The 22,178-nt window shown below is 48.6% G+C and overlaps 1 protein-coding gene across 8 annotated transcripts in view; it reads left to right on the plus strand.

The window, feature by feature from the left end:
- The window catches only part of Eri3 (ERI1 exoribonuclease family member 3), a 125,531-nt gene that overhangs the window by 34,104 nt on the left and 69,249 nt on the right, over positions 1–22,178 (plus strand). For all 8 annotated transcript variants that reach the window (XM_032900087.1, XM_032900095.1, XM_032900040.1 and 5 more), the window contains exons 5-6: positions 3,416–3,475; positions 6,886–6,977. In XM_032900087.1, coding sequence (XP_032755978.1) covers positions 3,416–3,475; positions 6,886–6,977 — 152 coding nt within the window. The remainder of the gene's footprint in view (positions 1–3,415; positions 3,476–6,885; positions 6,978–22,178) is intronic.

A 22,178-nucleotide genomic window follows, 5' to 3' on the forward strand; every position in this document is an offset into this window, starting at 1 on the left:
TCCTGTGAGCTTGTGCTTCAGCAGCTAGCTGCCGCTGTCCCTGGCCATGTCCAGTCTTTGTTGTTGCTGTAAAAGAAGAAGAAGAAAAAAAAACCACAGAGAAATACCCATTTTGCTAAATGCCAGTAAAGGGCTTTGTCTTGCACCTGTACTTATAAAGGGTGAGATTTATTGGCCTCTTTGTGTGAGGAGAAAGAGTGGGCCTGATTATCAGATTGCACACCAGAGACAAGTGCTTATGTAATCAACAAACTGTCTTGGTGTCAGAATACGATTGTGTTGGAGATAAACTGTGAAAGGAGACCGCCTGGCCGCTGACATGCTGTTGGCACTGAGTTTCCTGGCTGTTCTCTGGAGTTGCTACTGTTTCCAATGAAGCCAGCTCATCCCTGGACAAAGCCGTCATATAGGTAGGGGGCATTGGGAACTATCAGTCAGGTCAAAAGTCCCTTCCTGTGGTTTCTGATCTGGAGAAGTGGGAGTTAATCTATAATTCCCCAGTGAAAGGAATCAGAGAACACACATTAATTCTTTCTCCCACCTCTCCTACGTTAAGTGGTTAAGGCCTCTGAGCCCTGTTTAGCCTCTGAGCCCTGGTTCTCAGCTTAACTAATACTTGACTTTGCTCTAGTACCTTTCATTGTCAGGCTATGAAAGCCTTTTGCAAACATATATTAGTCTTAAGTGGGATGGACTTAAAACTATACCATGAAGGATTTAAGTTAGGCCTAAGATAGAACTTCCCAGTTAGTTTTATATAGTAGTCTCTCTTCCTCACCCTTTATAGCTTGGCTGTGTATCAAGTATAGGGACTAACTTTCTCAGTTTTAGCTCCCTTCAGCCAGTGCACAGTGGCAGAGCTGACTCATTCTTTGGGTTTTAAGTCTATTCCCTCCAAGAACTCCCTTAGTCCCTTAAGGGCTAGAAGGCTTCCTAGAGAAGGCCCTGTCTAGTTGGATTTCTGTTTAAGCCTTTGTCTCTGAGGCTGGCTTCAGTCTTCCAGGAACTTAGTGGTGAGCCATCCTGGTTGGCCACTCTGGCAATGCTTGCCCTCTAGGAAGCCTGGAGAGCACAGCTGACGTCCGTGCCAGGTCTGTGATGCCCGGCTGCTGAGCTGGAGCCCCAGTCTTAGTCCTAGTGTGGGGAGAGGTGGGTCTGACCTGCAGTGGGGAGTACTACAGCCTTCCAGCAGGATATTTGGGGTGGCCCCTGGTTTTCTTTTAGGTGATGTGATTTTTAAAAATTAATTATTTTTTGTGCTGAAGTTTGAACCGAGGGCTTTCAGTGTGCTAAGCAAGTGCTGTGCTACTAAACTATAGGTATAATGTGTTTCTTACCTACTTCTGATTTCCTCAGGGCCTAGGGGTGCTGGGTGCTGACTTGAGTCCTGGTAAGAGGAAGGAAAGTTCTTGCTCTGTGCCTTTGTCTACACATGTAAGACTTTCCAAAGATCTTTGGTGTTAGGCTTTATTGAATTACCCCAGAAGGGAGCCAGAGAAGTAGGCTTAGGCCTTGCCCTAGGACTCATGCTAGATACAGACTGATGCTTGGACCTTGCAGTTTCCCAAGAAGTGGGAGTGGCTCTGGGCCTTTCCTGCCACAGTCCTGACCCTTACTATCTCTCTATCCTGGAAGACTTTAGCAGAAGGAATGGGCCTGGAGTGAACAGCTGTAGTCTGGCTGTCAGTCAGACTTATAGAAGGTGGAGTTGAGAGCGAGAGTCTACTTCTTGCTGTTGGTCCCTATGCGCCTGACAGAAAATCCAAGGTGCCTGCCTGCCTGCCTGCCTGCTTTGGGTGCGACTCTGGGTGCTGGCCAGGCTGGGCGTAGAGCACTGTGGTGAGGAGGGATTCCCCGAGGAGGCTTTAATGTGCCTATGCAGGCTCCTGCTTCTCTGGCACATAGTAGGTACTAGGAGAATGAACAAGAGGAGTGCTCTGTTGTCAAATTAAAACCTCCCTCCCTCCCCTCTACACTGCATGTAGCAGGAGACCAGTCTTTTCTTCTCTTTGACTCAGGCCCTCCCTCTACTGGGCAGTTCTTTGGTCTCCCAAGCAAGGAAAGGGTGTGGAGGTGCCAGCCGGGTGGGCATGCTGTGGGTTAAAACCTTGCGAAAGAACAGTGTAGTTAATCTTTCTAATTTATTTTCCTTTTAGACCATGGGAAGTCTGTAGGCAGCAGCTGTTACCCAATTAAAATACAGATTAATATAAAAACAGTTTCTGGAATATAAAATAGAGTGGCTGTGTCCTTACACTTCCTTAAAATACCACCTAATAATGACTTGATGAACTACAGAAACCCACCTAGAGGAACTCAGCATTCTTAAAATGAAAATATCTTCCCTAAAAGGTGTGTATTACCATTCCATGTAAGTCACTATGAGAAAATAACCTTCCATTTTAGAGCTGGCACTTTCTGTGAGTTAGGTATTTGCTATTCATTAAATGTAATTATAGTTTAATTGGAGTTTTAAACCCCTTCCCCCACTTCAACAAAAGAAGTTGTTTCCAAGCCAGCTGACACACTCTTCGTGAGAATAGTAGGGTGCGACAGCACTGTGACGTCTACTGGTGTCCGAGGTGTGATGGCATTGTGATACCGAGCTGGTGTTCAGAATAGGGCCTCAGGATTCAGAGTAGGCAGGAGCTCTGTGCCTACTCTGTGCTTGAGGGATACAGTTACTTCAGAAATAACAAAGCAAAACAACAAGCTTGCTTAAAACTAGGCCTGACCTGGGCAGAACCTATGTCTGTGAGCCAGTCTCTAGGCCAGAGCCCATACATTAGGCCTCTCCTCCCCATTGCTTACAGGTGGCCTCCTAGCTTGGCTGGGCAGTGTGGAGGACTGAGGTGTCCAGATTTCTGAGTCTTGTCCTGTGTTACCCAATTAATATAAAAACAGTTTCTGGAATATAAAATAAGTGGTTGTGTCCTTACACTTTCTTAAAAGTGTAAATGGGGAAGTCCTGAATGGACAGAGGCTCGGAGAAAGGGAAGGACTCAGAACCAAGTATGCCTAGCTAGAGCATGAACTCACCAGGCTCCACGGGAGTTCTGTGATGCCGGAGTCTAATGCACTTAAGACTAATTTGTGGGATCTCATTGACCCTGTTGAGTACAAAAGACATGTAAAATTAAAAGAAAAAATCCCCCAAATAAAAGTTTAAACATGCACAGAGCCTGTCTTGTTGTTAGCATGTGTGTGGGCCTATTTCAGACTAGGTTGCTGCTGGAGACCTTCTCACAGCATCCTAGGACACAACTCCCAAGCTCCTGGGCTGCCTCTGAGCTTGAAGTATTGAGGCCCCCAGCCCTCACATTGGAGGAGGAATTGAGGGGACAGAATGGACCTTCCTTCCCTTGCACCTTGGTTTTCTACCCAAAGGCTGTTTTTTTTTTTTCTTTCTTTACAGCTCACTGGGATCATTCAAGCCATGGTGGATGGCCAGCCAAGCCTGCAGCAAGTGCTGGAGGTAGGTTGAATGACCTTTAATTCCTGACCTCTGACCTCTTCCTGCTGCCTTTCTTTCCCTCCCCTCCTGAGAATGTTGCCGTATAATTTGACTATGATTATGGCTTGATTAGAATAACATTTGCTGTCACATCAGTGACATGCCGTTGAGAGTATTGAACCATTGATCTGTCATCTCCAGCTGTTCCCATCAGGGTTACTGACAAGATGTCCAAGTGCTGCCAGGAGTCAGGCAGAGCCCCTTCACCCCTCCTCACCTGGCCTGTGGCCTTGTGTTGGCCGCAGCCAAGGCCTGTGCTGGGTGGCTGGGGCAGGGGAGCTGCCTTTGCAGCTTCCGGGATTAGCCCCTGGGACTGGAGGTGTTTTTGTTTAGCTTTGGTGTTGGCTTCCTGTGGCATGTGAGCACTTCATTAACTCACCCAGAACTCCCCATCGATGGCTTTTGTTTGCTGTCAGCTCCTCCAGGAGCTGCAGTCGCCGCCTGCCCCACTGCTGCTTGCCTCTGGATGTGATGTGCCTGTCGGGTGCAGAGGCTGCACTGGGTAATGATTCCTAATCAGAATAATTACAACAATTGCCTATGTGAGGGAAATCAAATTAAAGACTTTAGAACTCTTGGCAGAGACCACACTTCTTGGATATTCTCCTCAGGGAACTGGGAAAGGTTAAGGCGCTGCTTCCTGTGCTCCAGCTACAGGGAATAAGGAAGAGGCTCTGCTTGGTCTCAGCCAACCCCCCACCCCCTCCAGCCTCAGGGTTTTCTAAGAAAGGTTCTTTGACAGCACTTCTCTATGGAGGGGGTAGACAAGAACAAGCCTGTGGATTTCATTAGGTGCTTTATTTATTTTTAAGCCTCATAAATCCAAAACTTGGACCGTATCAGTGTTCATGAGGAATATCAAGAGCACAATTGCATACCAGGTGGACAGTGAAGACGTGGAGGTGTGGCATCAAAAGGGAGACACCACCACTTAGCTATGAATCCTGTCCCCAGGGAGAGAGTCATGGCCTGAACATCCTGGACCCACCTACATGGAGAAGGTCTGAGAGACAGGCTTAGCTACCTTGGTGACAGTGGGTACTCTTGGTCTCTAGAGTGTAGAGGTCTAGGTATGTCAGCTCAGTTTTGGACATGGTGAGGAAACTTGATGGCAGAAGGTAAGGTAAGGTAGCTTCTATTTGCTTCCCTGACCTTCTGCCCTTTTGAGAGGTAGTCCATTGCTAGGACTGAGGGATTCTTTCAATATGGTTGCTCCTTGCCAGCAGCAGCCCCAAGCAACGTTGCTCTAAAGGAGGACAGAGGACTGCCAGCATTCCCTGGGAGTGTCTGTTACTAGGTCCTGGCAGCTCCAAACCCGGTCATTAAAGTAATGGTCCGAGTTGGGGTAGAAGTGGTGTTCACAAGACACCTTTCTGACAAGCCCAGGCCAGCCCTGGAGTGGGGCGCTTAGAGTGTTCTCAACGTAGTCCACTTCTGGTATATTGTAGATGAGGGGGAAGATTTCTAGCATCAATCTGAGTAGAGTTTATGGAGGACAAGCACACCACACCCATCCTGATAGTTCTGAGTCAGATACAGAACTAAAATCTTGTCCTACCAAGGCAGCTAGCAAGATGCTGGCCTGATTTATGTATTTCGAGTAGAGCGCAGGCTGGTCTCAGTATACTGTTAGTGATGGGAGGGCTGCTGACAGAGCGGAGTTTTGTGGTTCCTCTTGCCTTTTTCATTTAGGTAGCACAGGGGAGGTCAGGCCTGTGTGTCTGGGCAGGCACACAGTGGAAGATGCTCACTAAGTCTCTGCCACATGGCGGAGTGTTAAGTGCCTCTTGGGGCAAGCCATGGCTATGCTGGCTGAGCCATTCTGACAGTTCTGTTCTGTTCTGCTCTCTTTTCCCACTGTGAGTTGGGGCGTTGGGCTGCTACCATGTGGGACACTTACTTGAATATATAGAGCCAGCGAGGTTTTGTGGACTTAAGAAGCTCTGGGTTGATCTTATCTTTCCTCTTCAATGAAGTCGTGATAGTGTGTGACTGCACATGTGTGCACATGTGCATAAAGGATTAAGCTAGAGAGCTGAGGGAGGCAGATCATTCAGCCGCAGAATACCCAACCTCCTTGCTTAGGAGGGTCCTTGTCTGGGGATGATGGGAGCTAGCTATACCTGCTAGACGGACATTCTTCCTTAGGGCCCACACGTGCTCTCCATTACCACTGATCGCACGCCCCTCCCTCTGCAGTCTGGTCCAACTGGACCCCCATTGCAGTTTTCTGCCATGTAGGCTTTGCTCTCACTCTTCACCACCCTTCTCTCCTCTCAGCTCTTGTCTATTTTCGGGGAGGCATTTGGTATATTATCACATTTAATTCTCATAACAACTCAGTAAGGATTGCCATCCTACTCGGTTGTATAGACGAAAGAAACTAAGGTTCATTGGTATTCAATGACTTTTAAATGACTTCTAGTCAACAACGTAGCCAGGATAAGGAAGAGCTAAGGATTGGAACCAGATGTATCTTACTTTTAATTCTGTGTTTCTAACTACTGTATGATAGAGACTTAAAAAATAATCCTCCTGTGCAAGTGGAAGCCATGGTGTGATTGGCTGTACTCCTTCCCTGTGCCTGGGTTCTTCTGAAAAATAGGCAGTGCTTCATGAATTCTTTCTGATAACTCTCTTGTTACGTATCAGTGTCTGTGTGTGTACTCCACGGTAAGTGCAAACAGTAAGGCCCAGCTGGAGGCATGAAGAGAAGGACTCAGGTGAGCTTAGGGATGGGCCTCTGCCTGCGTAGCACCTGGGCTCAGTCCTCAGATTGCTCTGCTGAATTCTTGAGCTGGGTTGTAACGCTTTGAGCACCTAGACCGGGCAGTGTTGCCTCACTGCTAGGAGGGTCTCTAGCCCACCAGTGGGGCCTCCTTTGAAGAGGAAGTGGGTTTCATCTTACTTGATGAAGGACTAGGTTCATAAACAGCTATTAACCGTGAAGTGTGAACAAGGCTGCAGGTGAGCTCCTGCTCTCGGCTTCCTTCTGCCCTGTTCTTAGGGCCCAGGACCACCTGCTCTGCAGTGGAGTATGCCTTTGTGTGACAGCCAAGGAAAGAGACAGTTAAGTCACAGAAAGGTGTTTGGACTGCCAGTTGGGATCATGGTCAGGCTGTCACACAGAGACAGGTAGAGGAGCTTCCTCTTCCACACACACAGACTGTGGTATCTCCCCTGAGAGATCATCCCTGAAGAACTCTGTAGTCCCCAGCCAAGGCTGAGCGTACAGAGGGAAGCAGAGCAAGCCCGGGCAAGATTACCATTCCTCATGCTCCGGTTACAAGCTGCTTAGCTGTGTGTCACTGTTGCGCTGTTCTTGGACTCAGGGAAAAGGACGGTCTCATTTGTTCTTGTGTACTTTCCAGAGGGTCGATGAGTGGATGGCGAAGGAAGGCCTCTTAGATCCCAACGTCAAGTCAATCTTTGTCACCTGTGGAGACTGGGACTTGAAAGTCATGTGAGTATGCCCAGGGCTTCTTTGCTTCAGGGCTTGGCATCTAAGGAACCAGGCATTGCCTTTTAGGGCTTAAGCATTCAAGACAGTGGGGCAGCAGGGGTCCTTGGGTCTTTGAGGCCACCAGAGGTAGAAGAAAGCTGGGAGCTGTGGCTTCTAGGCATCTCTGGGACAGGGCAGACACAAGTTAGGGGCCCTGCGAGGACTGCTGTTGTTAACCCTGCCTGCCTTTGACAAGTCTTACTACTCACAGCAGTTCTTCTAATTGCTGGCCTGTGTGTTATTGACCCAGGAGGAAGCCATTAAAAGAGAGTCTTGAAGAAAAAACCTTTTAAACAGAGTACATAGTATATATTCAAAGTTCTCTTAAGAATTTCACTTATCCTGTGAAGTAGGTATTATTCTTATTTCTATTTTATAACTAATGAAATTAAAGCACAGAGAAGTACATTTCCTAAGGCCACACAGCCAGGATGCAGACTCAGCAGTTGGCCCCAGGGTCCTTTCTCTTAGCTGTTACTTTGTTGCCCTGTTATCTGGTCTGTAAGACCCTGGTTATCAGCTGAGAGCCTGGTGTCTGCTGAGAGGGCTGCTTCTGGGAAGTTGCCCAAGTCACCCTCCTCTCTTGCCCTTTGTTCCCACTGCTTCTTCTCCTTTGTCTGGTTGTGGAAGGCAGAACAGGTTCCTTTGCTGGGTTGACACTTGTGCTTCTTGTCTGTCCTCATGGATACCTGACTTCAGACAGCCCCTGGGGACTAAAGGAGGTGGGGGCGCTGTTTGCTGAGGAGTGATGGAATCAATACCACTGTGTTCTTTGTAACTGAAGCAGCAGCAAGCGCTCTCTCTCTCTCTCTCTCTCTCTCTCTCTCTCTCTCTCTCTCTCTCTCTCTCTGTGTGCGTGTGTGTGTGTGTGTGTGTGTGTGTGTGTGTGTGTGTGTGTGTGTGCGCGCACACACACAGAAGATGAGTGTTGGTGACTGTTGCTTTCAAATCAGGTTTTATCTTTTCAATTGGGTTCCTTGTCCCTTGTATGTTTTTTAGACTCTGGTCATTGAGGTGAGCTTAGACCTCCATTTGGGTGTCAGGCCTGCTGTTGGACTTCAGCTCTTTGGGGAGTCAGGAAGAATGATGTACAGAGCACATGGGCACACAACACTTGCATGCCCCGTATTTGTGCACACAGACTAGCTGCAGACTGATAGGCTTGTTCCAGAGGGTCTCTGCTCCCACCTGATAGGGCAGCTCTATGGGTTGGGTCTGGAATCTGGAAGTAGATGAGAATTAGAAACATCAATGGCAAAGACGAGAGGGCAAGAGTATTCCTTTCTTTGAGACAAGACTTTGTATATTACTAGCCCAGGTTGGCCTTGAGCTCACTATGTATGATGACTACTGATCCTCCTGCCTCTACTTTTCAGCTGCTGGGATTATAGGTGTGTTCCACCACACCTGGTATATGTGGTGCTGGCAATTGAACCCAGGGCTTTGTGCATGCTAGGCAAGCACCTTACCCACTGAGCTACATCTCTAGTCTAGGAAGGCTGTTCTCATTGTAGCTTTGAAGCCTAGAGAGTCTTATGTGGGGGCTGTGCAGCCTAGGAGAAACCAAATGGAAGATGCTTTGACCTGGTCCAGAGCCCAGCTCCTCCAAGTAGCCTCTCCCAGATTCCTGCCCTTCCAGTGTGTTCCTCACTGGTGTCTTCATCCTCCTACTGCTGGTGCTTCAGAGCCTTCTGCTCTCACTTGTGAACTGTGTGTACATGCATGCATCAGAGAACTTGATGTGCATGGGACCAGACACCGTGCTGCTGGGCCTCCTTTACCTAGAGCTGTCCCATGAGATGGAGGGGCAGTTTTAAGGGGCACTGACTTGTTGGTCAAGCCTCTTCTGGTCTGTGCTACACTGCCATTCTGTGACTTCATGAGAAACAGTGCCTAGATTGGGTTGCAGAATTCAAGTGTGTACTACCACTGTCTCTGGTAGGAGGCGATGTCTACCTTGTATAAACAGCAAACAAAACAAAGTAGACTACTCTGGGGCTCACAGAGATAAAGATTCCACTAAAGAGAAAGGAATGCTAACACTTCACAGTTTGTGATGATTTGAGTTTGGTGAGGAAGTCGGGGCTCTGGAGAAAGGTCTACCAGAGGCAGCTGCTTCTAGGTAACAGGGTAGGGGAGGAGGGCCTTTGACTGACTGCCTTTAAGAAGCAGGACTGCACATAACTGCTGGGAAAGCTCTTAATTAAATGTGTAACAAAATAAAAGCAGCCAGAGAGAAGGTAAGTAGCGCGGCGTGACCGTGCACTGCTTACTGCTGTTCTGAAACCTTGGTAGCGGCTGTCAGTGGCTCTCAGCTGAGCCACCCTGTACTGTGCGCCTGGCAGAAGCTGTGCTGTGGCTGACAAGGGTGTGTTAAACTGACACTCATAACTTGTTAGTGTATGGCTGGCTTTGTATTCTGACATGCATTTCCAGAGTTAACTAAGTCTAAGGAATTCAGCAAATGCTCTCATTTCGCACGCCCGTTTCGGGAGCCCCGCTCCATCTCCTTGCTGTTATTCCTCCAGCCCCCAAGCTGTTCACATCATGGTTGTTAGAAAAGGTCTGATTAGTGCAGCACTGAGAAATGGGAACTGAAGTGGCAGGAGAAACCCCACCGCAGCAAAGAAACCTGCTCTTGTCGTGACAAAATCGTTTTGTGTCCATCTTTCTTCTGAAGTGGATGAGTTGATACTCCAGGTTTGTAGGGCTTGAGGCTGAAGTCTCAGGTACTATTAATGTTAGTTTTTAGTTTAGTGGATGTGGATTTAATTTCTTCCTCCTGCTCCTCCCCCCTCCTCCTTCCCCTTTCCTCCTCCTTTCCCCTCCTCTTCCCTCTCTCTTTCCCTCCTTCCCTCTTTCTTCTCCTCCCCCTCTCTTCCTCCTTCTCCTCCTCCTCCCCACTCCTCCTCTTCTCTTCCTCTTCCCCCTCCTCCTTCTCCTGTTGTTATTGTTGTTGTTGTTTTGAGACACAGTTTCTTTGTGCACCTCTGACTGTCCTGGAACTCACTCTGTAGACCAGACTGGCCTCAAACTCAGAGATCCGTCTGCCTCTGCTTCTGCCTCCCGAATTCTAGAATTAAAGGTGTGTGCCACTGCCACCACCACCACCACTAGGTTTTAGTATTCTTCTATACTTTTTATAGAAAAGATAACTAATAGGGCTTAGTTTATTTAGCTCCGTTTCTCCCTGACTGTCCTTTTCTCATCTTACCTGCTTTTCCTTGACACTCCCCAAGGGGATTCTTGTTCCTCTGCTTGGCCAGTTGGGGAGTGTGCATCCTTGGGGTGGAGGGCAGGTAGCCATGTAGATAAGGAGGAGTGAGACCCGTACAGTGGCCATTGGAAGAACTTGAGTTCTAGCCTGCAGTCTGTAGCTCTAGGCTTACCCACTGAACAGCGTGTGTGTGAGAAGTACACAAGATGCTTCTCAGGGGGGCTCTGCTCTAAGAAGATGGACAAAGGACAGAGCAAGACTTGGGGGCCAACCTGACCGGAGGGAGGCACAGGCCCTCGCTGCAGTTTGCAAAGAGGCCCTTTGTGTAAAACTGAGTACTGTTCGGAGTAAAAGAGAGCCTGAGGCCTGCTCAGAGTTGGTCAAGGGGACCCTTAGACTACAGGTAAGCGCAAGTTCTTTAGTTGGCTACATGACTTCTGAAGTGTGCGTGCTATACCTTGTGCTTGCATTCTGTAGGGGTGATCCTAGAGCACTGGAGGTTTGAGAAAGTCTGGAGACTGGACTGGGCTTTGCTCACTGTACTCTTGCCCCCTGCTGGTATATGGAGTGTGCACTGGGCTGTAGTCAGACTGAAGAAGAAGACGGCCGGTACCTGACATGAAGTGATACAATGAGAGACCTTGTGAGAGCTCTGAGCTAGAGGGTGTTGGCTGTGGGTCTTGCTGGGTCTTCTAGGCTCATTCAGTAAAGCCAATCAAGTCAACCTGAAGTAGTCTTTAACCTGTGTCTTCTGATCCTTCGACTCCTCCCCCTTAGTCACTTTGCAGTCCATTCTTTCCTTAGTTTTTCCTAAGTCTTGGTGATTTTTGTTTTTGAGACAGGGATGTGTATGTGTATGTGTATGTGTATGTGTATGTGTATGTGTATGTGTATGTGTATGTTATGTGTATATATCTGACTGTCCTAGAACTTGCTATACAGACTAGGCTGGTCTTGAACTCACAGAGATCTCTCTGCTTCCGGAGTGCTGGGATTAGAAGAATGCTCCACAGTGCTGGTGTTTCTAAAATACTGGTGTGGCTTCTATCCATGTCCTATCTTTCATTTTCCTTCAGTCTAGTCTTTTTTTTCCCAAGAGAAATTTCAACTAACGTGACCCTGCCAGAGACAATAGATCTTCTCCATCACCTGCTCGAAACCCAAGCTTTGTACTCAGGTGCCTCCTCTACCTCCACTGCCCTTGCCGTCCTCTCCACACACCCTCCTGTGATGCCTGGTGCCATCACTCAGCTACCTTGCCAGAAACCTGAGAACCACTCTTCGTTTAGCCACAACCAGTTAATTTCCAAGTCCTTTGACCACTCTAACCAGAGGTTTCTCCAGGTGATCTGTTCTCTTAGGCTCTGACTCCAGTCAAGTCACACCTCTGCCTCATCTTGTCAAGGTACCCTCATTTTCAAGGTCAAGTCTATACTGTTGGGACCATGGAGACTCTTGCTTACTTCCCTCAGTGCTGTGCATGGTTGCCCCCCCCCGCTTTCATGTTCCTGGGGCCTGTTTGCTTATTCCTTCATGGATTTTATTGCAGCTTGTCTGCAGACAGTGCTTGATGTGTAGTAGTTGTGTAGTAAATATTTAGAATTTTGGGATGGTTGCAGTGCTGGGGACCATCCTAAGACCTCATGTTTGCTAAGTACACTGTTGGTCACTGAACTATGCCAACAAGCCACGTAGGCCAGTAGTTTGTTAAGCAAAGGACAGCTGAGTAGCCCTGGAGGACTCCAGCTCTGGAAGAGGGTGGAGTGTCGAGTCTGTCTGGGTCTGGGACACGGAGCTTGTTCCTGCGCCCGTGAGAAGTACTGTATCTGAGTGCGTGTGCCTCTGGGGCTGGAGGCTGGGCCTCCTGAAAGGCTTGGAAGCAGAGAACAAGCACAGCCATTGCTTACGGAGCACTTACCAGCAGTCTTCTGTGCTGCTTACACAGTCGAGTCTTACCACAGTCCGATCAGTTAGGTTATTTTTAAAACGTGTGTGTCTGTGCTCTGCCATGGAACCAGAAAGTCAGAGGAGGACATTGGGAACGGAACTCAGTAAGACCTCAGAGCCCGAGCCTTTACTTGCTCAGTCACCTCACTGTCCGGAAATAGTTTTAGTAATACTTTTCAAAAGTTTTCAAAGTAAGTTGAGAAACTAAGGCTCAAAAGAGATAAGGAACCTGTCCAGGACACACAACCTTTTCGTTTGCAGAGCTCTAGAACCATACGTTGGACCATGGCTGGTGACCATCTGTTTCAGTCCTTGTTTTCATGATTCACACTGTGTGATCTGGTAGTCACACCCATCTTCCTTGTCTGTTGTTTGCTCCGAGGGTCAGAGCCTGAGCTGTTATCTCATCTGGTGTCGGAGCTCTAGACTTTCACGTTCATTTTGGAATGAAGGCATGGTTGTCCAAGATGTGGAGGGGATGATTTAGCACTGTCAGAGAGCCTTCTTGCAAGGCAACAAGTAAATGAATCCTCTAATCTGTGCTTTGTTTTGTTGTGTTGCTTTAGTTTAAGATAGAGTCTCAGTGTTGTAGCCCAAGCTGGTCTTGAGCTCACTGCCCTGACAGCCTCTGAAGTGCTGGAATTCCAGGTTGTGTGCCTCTCCACCTGACTCCTCGGGTCAGTTATAAGGAACTTACAGCCAGTACCATTTTGGATATCTGAGCCTCATGTTTATGTTTGGAAGCACAAAGGGCATCTCATCATGCCCCTGAGCTTATGAGCCTTACCCCTTGCCCAAGAGAGTGCCAGTTAATCTCCGGCTCTGAGCTGTATCACCTTTGATTAGCAGCCTGCTGGGGGAACAGGCCGGAGTAAGAACTCCCTGCCAGTCCTGACTTGTCTCATTCCCTGTTACTTTTATCTGTCACTGCAAGCACTTGGGTTCCCCTCCTGAACTAATTAAGTTTGCATGTATTTAGACACATTGCCAAATAGTGCTTAGCAAAGCGGAACTGTTACATCTCTTTCTGAGTAGGGAAGCAAGGGTATATGAACACTCCCCTCGTGGACCAGAGAGAAGCATGTCTCTCTCTACCTGAGTGTGTATGCAGATGATGGACACCTGCCCTAGCTCTCCTAGGGTTCCAGCAAAACAGCCTTTGGATTAGCTCCCAGGTTCATGTGAAGGCCCTCCTTCCAGCACAGTTGGTGAATTGACATTCTAAGGGCTTATAGTGAAAAGAACATGAGCTTTGAAGTGTGCTCTTTCTCTGTACAAGCAGAACTGAAAGTCGAGTTTACTGGGATCTTTGTAAGCAGTGGACAGTCTCAGTCTTGGTCACCTCAATTCTAGGTCCTACCAGGTAAAGGCAAGCAGAGCACAGTCTGGCCTTCTCATTAAGAGTATAACAATTCTGTAAACAGGAACAGCTCAAAGCCCAAGTGTTTCCCCCACTCAGTCTTCCGTGACCCTATAAAATGGTACCTTCCTGGGAAAGGTGGAAGGAAGCAGAGTAAAGTTGCTGGGCCAGTAGCTGACTCAGCAGGCAAAGATAGATGCTAAGAACTGAGTTGTCCAGAATCTTTCCACACTGGAAGTGGAGCTCAGCCCAGTAGATCACCATAGTAAAGTGACAGCTGTCTGCACACTTTTGTGGCAAATTCATGCCTGCCTTTTTCTAGTGCCAGCTAGTCTGATGTCTGCGATGCGCTGTGGTACAATATCCCTGGGTCCTCTCCACACAGTTAAGAGGCAAGCCATGTTACAGACTCTTTCTGAAGTAAGAGATCTGCGTATTCCTTACTACAAAAGTCAGGAGAGTCAACTGAACGTGTAAGGGTAGAGCCTCCATCCTATACATAGGGTGCTAGTGCTTCCCAGTCATGACAGAGCTCTTGCTGGGAAAGATTGTCCCCGTCAGCACAGGCTCTCAAGCACATGAGATGTGCGGGGGTAGGGGAGAGGATGTCCCAGAGGTTGTAGAGGAATTCTGGACCCTCAAGTTAGAGTCTAAGCTCAGAGAGAGTCAAAGAGAATGGCAGCCAGACCTCCTGCCCTCCCTTCAGTTTCCCTAGAGCACTCTCGTCATCAGAGGTACATTGGGTTAGCCCCAAGAAGGCAGCTTGAGTTGATGGGGTCATGTTTCAGCTGCAGCTAATCCAAGTCACTCGATATAAATCTCCCTGCTGCCTCTTCCTCCCTCCCATCGCCAACCACAGACAGGGAAATGAATCCTGGCCCTCACCCTGAATACATCATGGCAGGCTTGCCTCTAATGAGAGAGGGCCATTCATTGTGGGGTGAAGCTCCCTGCAGAGCCTGGGATGCCATTAATTAAAGAAGAGCCACCTGAAGCCAGTCGTGCGGTGCAGCCTGCCACGCTCAGATGGAGTGGTGGTGGGGTAGCCTCGTTAGCCTGACAGCTTCTTGGGCTTGAGGGTTCTTGGGCTTGGAGGAGTGAGAGGTGCTCCCCCACCCCACTCCTGTGAGCACAGACACCCCTGGAGCTGGCCTACTCAGAAACATCTGAAGGCCCCTCCTGTGGGTCTTGGGCCTAGACCCAGCATTAAAGGGATTATCTTATTTCCGAACTGCAGCTGGAGCTCCTGGTTCCCAGCCTTTGCTCCTTTTGCACTCTTCATGAAGTCCTAGATCTGCAGGTTAACAGGCTCTTACCAGGCCACCTTCGCCTGGAACCTTTCACTGGGACAGTAGTCTGCCTTGGCAGGACTTTACCGGTGGAGGGGCCCTGGAAGAGAAACTCTGTTGTCTGTCAGCCTTTCCTGCTCCTTTCTGAGTACTTCTGGCTTGGGTAACAGTGACATTCCATTGACAGCCTCACTGTCTCACCTCTGGGAAGGTGTGGAGGGTGTAACTCACTGTCGTGATTTCAGAACCCCTGACTGAAGTTTTAAACGGAGTAAAGAGAAGGATGTTGGAAGTAGTAGTAGCCTCACTGACCTGATGCAGAATTGGTGATTGAATGGTTCTTTACTTTTTAAATGTGGTCTAGAAGCAAGTGTTGCTGTCTAGATTCTAGCCCTAGGACTTAATATATAGCGCTGTCTAGGGCCATCTGTGAGCATCTTTGGTGGTGGCAGGCCTGGACCCGCTGAGATCTTCCTTTTAGCAGCCCAGAGTTGGGATAACCCATCAGTTTCTGTGCCTGGATTGTCAGGAAGGCAAGTTGGATCCCGTGTCTGTGGCTCTAGAGCAGATTTATTTTCATGGTGGAGCCTAACAGATAGGGTGCTTTAGAGAGCCTAAGAACCATCTGGAGCATGGTCGGACTGTTTAGTCTGTCTGTCTGTCCTCCTTGAGTTCACCTGACATGAATTGCAAAACCCTCCCATCCTCCACCCCGCCCCCCTAGCTACTGCCCCTAGGCTGAGACCCTAGGGGTCTGCTTTGTGTGCAACATTTTAATCTTCTTGAATCTTAGTCTGTTCTAAGGTCTGTATGTTCTCTGTCAGAGTGAAGGCTGGGGGAGCTGTTGCTTGAGTAAAGGGGACTACCAGTGTTCTTGGAAGACATTAATTCTTTCTTTTGTGTACGGTATTTTAAAGACTTGCTGTCACTTTTGTGACTCTTGAATACCAATTCTTGGGTTTGTTTTTGATCTCAAACAAACAAACAGACAAACTTGATAGGATCCCACAGACCTTGTAGTTCAGGCCTAAAGTCCCAACTCCTTAGGAGATTAAGGTCAGAAATTTGCAAGGTCAAAGCTTACCTGGATGGGCTACAGAGCAGTTTAAAGACCAACCCAGGCAACCTCATGTCAAAACTTCATGTCATGTGAAGCCTCATGTCAAAGAGTAAAAAGAGGACTGGTTATGTAGTTCACTGATAGATTGCTTGCTTGGCATGCCTGAAAACCTAGGTTCATCCCTGGTTATCCCCTCACCCCCAAATCAAAGCATCTAGGTATAATAAAGCATGTAAATATAAACATATGCCATCTTAACATGATACGCTTGTATACATGTATGTCTACACCTGTGTCACCATCATCCCCTCAAGAGTTCCGTGTCTCAGAAGGTCCCTCTGTGCCCCTCCCCAGTTAGTAATACCTACCCTGCCAACTAATCATTGTTTTGACTTACATAGGGTATTATTCTTGACCCTCATAGAAATTAAGTCATACAAAATGTATTCCTCTGGCTTGTTTGTTTGTTTTTTGTTTTTCTGAGACCAGGTTTCTCTGTGTAGCCCTGATTGTCTTGGAACTTGCTCTGTAGACTGGGCCGTCCTTGAACTCTGAGATTCACCTGCCTCTGCTTCTAATTACTAACTAGGGAGGGGCACTACTGCCTGGCCAAGCCAAACTGTACTCTTGTGTATTTGGTTTACTTTGCACAGTACAATAGCAGCTAATCCATGTAGTTGTATAGATGAGTTTGGCTTTTGTGTTGTTTTTAATATTTCACTGTTTTGCTCTAGTCCACTGTTACTTGCCCTTTGTTGTAGCATCTGCCTCCCTTAGGTATTTAGCATAAATTTGCTGAATGAGTATATGAGTATTTATTTTGTTATATAAATACCCCTATGCCTAACGACTTCTTTCAACTCCTGTCATTCTTCAAAACCCATTTCTAGTAAGTCAGCCTTGCAGCCTTATGTCTCTATTCTGGAATCCACACTGGTCTCCCTTCTTTCTGAGATACAGGTAGGGAGACAACTGACCCTGAGCCCATGGAAGTAGCCTTTGAGGCATTCTGGTTCATTTATTTCTTCTTTCAGTAGATGAGTTAAGTACCCACTGTTTTCAGAATTGAGAACATAGTAGTAAACAGAAAACCAAGACCTTCTCAAACAGCCTGCCTTGATCCAGTTTGTATTCTGCGGTATGTAACTGACCTGCTGTCTGCCATTTAAACTCTCATGCCAAAAAAATCTTGGTCCTGTCCTGTTTCTTCTGTCTGGTGAGGTTCTGCAGGAGCTGGGTGACAGTGGCTTTGACAGGGCTTCTCTTGGTCTTAGAGCTATGTGCCTTTTCTGTTCATGATGCCACCTCTGCTACTACTATGTGGCATTGAGCTTCTCAGTAGTGGTGTTTCCCTTCCACCGTCCTGAAGCCTGATTCCCTCTGTGAGAGGAGAGAAGTAATCTTCAACTTTCTGTGCTTGCAAAGGTGAGTGACCTCTGTTTTGTCAATGCTTGCCAGTCTGCTCCTCTAATTCCCTGTGGTAATGGGGACATCATTCTGTACTAAGCAAACCACCAGTTCTCCCTGGAAGATGCTGAACAGATCCAGGCCCTAGGAAAGAAAGACAGGTCAGCTTGCCATCACTCCTCTCAGGCTCTGGCTTGTGGGGACTAGAAGGGCGTGGCCCCTGAGTGGCTTCGCTCTTGAACGCAGTCGCTGGATTTGTAAAAGGGAGATCCTCAGTAATCCTGTCCTTCCCTACCCTACCCTACCCGTGCTGAAAGGGGGCTGTATCCGTTGGTCTAAATGAGGTTTCTTTTGTCAGGCTTCTAACAGCACCTGCAAAGGGCAGACTCCGCTGTGAGGCAGGGAGAGTCAAGGAGCACGGAGTTTGGGGGTTGAAGGCCAGGGAGCTTTGGGTTTCATTTGGCATGGTGGCCTGTGCCTGAATGATTTGTGGACTGTGGGGCTCAGCTTTGTAGAGGTTTGGGAAGAGCGGCTGTGAGTGGGTAGGATAAATTCTCAGTGTCCCTGGCTAAAGGGTGACACAGCTCAGACTTCATAGTTCTGTAAGGCTGATTCTTCCAAAGCCTGCGAGAATGCTGGTTTGGGGAAGAAAGCTAGCCAGCCCTGAGAATCCCAGGAGTCTGACAGGCCTTTTTCTCTGCGAGTCTTTCTTGCAGGCAGCCCGAGGCAGCCTGTCTCTTTGTTAACAGAGTGACAGCAATGTGACACCATGGAAATAATTACTAACAAATCACGGTGCTGACTGCAAACAGCTCTCTGTCTTCAGAGGCATGTCAGGGTGCATTAGAGCAGGACTGTAGGAGCGGCAAAGACGGCCGAGCCGCAGTCTGCACTCAGGCTTCCCTGGCCTCCCCCACCCTGGCCTCTGCTTTCTGTGTCTTACTTACTGCCATGTTGTTGGCCTTTGCCTGTCAGGTCAGCTGAGGGCCAGCTGGGTCTGCAGGTGGCTTGTGGCTGGTCTGCATTCCTTTGGGCAGATGGCCAGAGCTCTGTCTTTGCCAGGGGCACCTGGGTAATGGGGAGAGGTGAAAGGGTGCCCCGTTTCTCTGACTCACTCTGCTACTCCAGACCTGCTTCTCCTGCCATGCTTTAGGGCTTACGGGTGGTAGTACCTGCTCCAGCAGGACCCAGAGGGTGAGGGAAGCCTTGTGTCTGTGTTAGCTCAGCTCCCTCCCCCCCACCAGCTCTGGTTTCTTCTTCAATTGCCATAGTCAATTTTTGGTAAGTCGACTTTGTCCATTCCCTCTTGGTTAGCAGAGTGATTGCTCTGACTGTCAGGGCTGTAAATAATGTTCCTGTTGTGTGTGGCTGGAGCAGCACATGGGGTGGGAAAGGAGGGGATGGAGGAGCTGCGACGATGACTTGGCTCCGTTGCTCGCCCCCTCCCCTCTCATACAATATTTATCCAGGGATGGGAGTCAGATGCAGCGACCTCAGGGGTCACCCAGTTAAATAGCTTCTGAACCTCCCTGCATTCTAATTGCTGCAGTTGTCCTTTGCTCTGGAGACTTCTCCTCCCCATTGTCTGCTGAGGTACACACTAATGGCTGTCCTTCCTGGCCCTGCTGGGAGGCATGGGAGGGGGCAGTGCTCATTGCTACCTTCCTTTCCCTAGAGATAAAGGAATCCAGGGCCTGTTAACAAGTGGCTTTAGCCAGAAAGACACCGTGCCTGGCTTCCCTCTCTACCCCTTGCAAACCTGGCTGGAGGAGTTTGAGGCAGTGTGCTTGGTGGTTGGCACCAAGAACCTTCACCCATTTTCAGTCTCTGTAGTCAGAACTGCTGACTCTGACTGTAACCAGACTCATGATGCTACTTGGACCTGGACTGGGGGTAGACCCTTGATAGGAATATTATTCTGTGTCCTCAACATTGCCACATACAAGAATTGGAAACGTCTAGGGAGTGGCATTTCCTGTAGTAATATGCTACATTTGGCTCAAAGATTGGTCAGAAGCAGTTTGTTTGGTTCTTTGGGTGTCGGTGTTAGATGATGGTTCATAGTAGCAGGTGTTCCCCTGCTAAGGGTGGCATGCGTCAGCCATATTCACCAGGACTTCACAGTAAATGTCAGTTCCACTGTAGTGCTTCTTCCCGAAGGGTTGTTGTTGGACGCTGCCATGGAAGGTGTTAAGTGAAGACAGAGGCAGTCTGCAGTGGCCTGAAACCAGCCACTGAGACCCACTCTGGGCCAAGTAAGAAGTGTACTGGGGACTGTGGGAGCACCAAGTGATCAGAGCTAGTGACAGGGCAAGGTAGACCGAAAATACAGTAAACAAAAGACACAATACAAAGGGAGAAGCACTGTATGGGGGGCATAATTGGCTGTAATTTTTAGTGGCAAACTCTTAAAATAACAGAGTATTACACAGAGCTGTACTGGCTACAGCTGGGGCATAGCCCTATTCTTTCCTAGTGCAGGAAATAGCCTGATCTCTTTCCTGAAACCCCTAGGTCTTAGACTTCCTAGAACACACTTTTTGAGACTCCCTAAGCTGCTTCTAGTGCTGTTGTGCCAGGAGCAGGACTCTGTATAGCCTGAGTGCTTGCACATCTTGAAATAATCAGGAGAGCTGAATCAGGGCAGAAAGGACCAACCAGAAGTTAAAGAGGCAACAGCTATGTCCTTGTACACTTATATGGGAGCAGAGGCAGGCCTACATCCCAGATCTTGAGTACCAAGAGGTGCCTCTCTGCAGAGCCTCCAGGGGGCATTGTAGGCCATACAAACATGGTTCAGGCATAAGGTCAATATGGCCACAGGCCAGGGGGAAACTATGCTCAGATCTGTTAGGCATCTTGGAGACAGCTTAAGCCGCTAGCTTCAGGTTTCCCTATCCAAAAATAAAATAGGCCAATTGCCAAGGCACTGGCCAGAGTACCCTAGAAGCTTCCTCTGTGGTGCTCAGCCTCCTTCCTTTACCCTCCTCCCTGATAGTCTGTGTGTTAAGGAGCTCTGTCCAGGACTTGGTAGCAGCCCCAGTGCTTCCCACACAAGTGAGCACTGTGCCATGGGATGGGCACTGGAGAGGTGCTTATCCTAACAGGTACTGGGAGGTATAAGGGATAGCATTTTCAGGACATTCATAGCACCAGAGAGGTGCATGCTACACTTCCCCACAGGGTGTAGGTAATGTTCATGTGCACCTGTGAGTTCCTATGGGGGAGGAATTGCAGGAGAGATAGTCAATAGGTAGGCTGTAAAAGCTAGGGCCTGAAAGAGCTGGAAGGATGGCTTAACAGTTGAGAACACTGCTGCTCTTCCAGTAGATTTGGCTTTGATTCCCGGTACACACATGATGGCTCACAGTCTTCTGTAACTCCCCTCCTAGGGTATCTGACATACATGCAACATACATGCAAGCAAAACACTCATACCCATAATAATATAAGTTATTGGGGCTGGAAAGATGTCTCATTGGTTAAGAACAATGGCTGTTGGGTTGGGGATTTAGCTCAGCGGTAGAGCGCTTGCCTAACGAGCGCAAGGCCCTGGGTTCGGTCCCCAGCTCCGGAAAAAAAAAAAAAAGAAAAAAAAAAAAAAAGAACAATGGCTGTTTTTCTAGAGAACCTGGATTCAGTTCCTAGCACCCACATGGAGGCTTACAGCCCTCTGTAACTCCAGTCCCAGAGCATCTGATACTTCCTTCTGGCCTTCTCAGGTGCTGCATGCATGTGGTGTGGGGTGTGTGTGTGTGTGCACACGCACGTGCGCGTGCAGACCAAAACTCATACATATAAAATAATAAATTCATTTTTTAAAAAAGCCAGAAATGGGAAATACTCTACATATGGTTTCTTTAGAGTCATTAAGCAGTGGTTTCGCCCTAGGATTTGAGGTTGGTCTTCCTTGGGAAAACTAGTAGCATAGGCTAAGGGGCATCCCAGTCCGCCCGCCTGCACTCCAGTTCAGTTTGGGAACTCTCCTAGCAGCATGCTGGGAACAGTTCCAGCTGTGCTGCCAGACCCAGACGCAGGTGACGGCCTTTCGTCTGTACTGTAGGGAAACCAAGAGGAAATTAAATGTCATCTGCCCCCTGCACAGCAGGTCGCTGCCAGATCAGACACTGTTGATCCGAGTTGTGCAAAGGGCACCCAAGGGAAGTCTTCCGCTGCATCCATGCCCTCTGAGCTGTGGCGACTCCCAGGTGATGGCCTGGCTCAGTCCCACAGCTTTCTCTTCCTGGCTGGGTTCACCCTGGCCTAGAGCCCAGCCTAATACTGTATGGCAGCTGTGGACTGCGCCATGCCAGAGAAGCATGTATACCAGGGAAGGAGTGAGAAGGGCAGGGTCTGGCAGGAGAGGATACACAGGAAGCGGCAAACAGACCTGGATTCAGGTTGTGGATCTGTTGCTGAGGAGCTTGGAAAAGTCTGAAAAGTACTCACAACCTCTTTGGGACTCGGTAAACGTCATCTGTGTCCCCTGACATCTGTGGGAAGTAATTTTTTTAGAACAGATGTAGGGCCCTCCTCACCCCATCTTCCCCAGGTCTGTAACGTGATCATTAGGGCCTCCCTGTGGAGGTAGCTACAGCTGCTGTGAAGTAGAGCACCAGTAAGTTGTCCAGGAAGACTCAGCAGGCTGCCTTTTGCTGCCTGGGCCCTACCTTTCCTTGTCCTCCCAATTGAGTAGCCTAAGGCCTCTGAGATAAGTCTGGGTGATGGTGGTAAAGCAAGGTGTGAGACCTGCTAGAGGTCACCCATCTAGTGGGAGCTTAGCTGGCTCTCTCCAGCCTCAAACCTGTGTGTCCCTTCCTGTTTTAGAGGACATTAGGATTTGCCCCCCCCCCACTCCCCTCCCCTTTTTAAGTTCTAGGTG

Source organism: Rattus rattus, chromosome 1 (assembly GCF_011064425.1).
Source record: "Rattus rattus isolate New Zealand chromosome 1, Rrattus_CSIRO_v1, whole genome shotgun sequence".
NCBI lineage: Eukaryota > Metazoa > Chordata > Mammalia > Rodentia > Muridae > Rattus > Rattus rattus.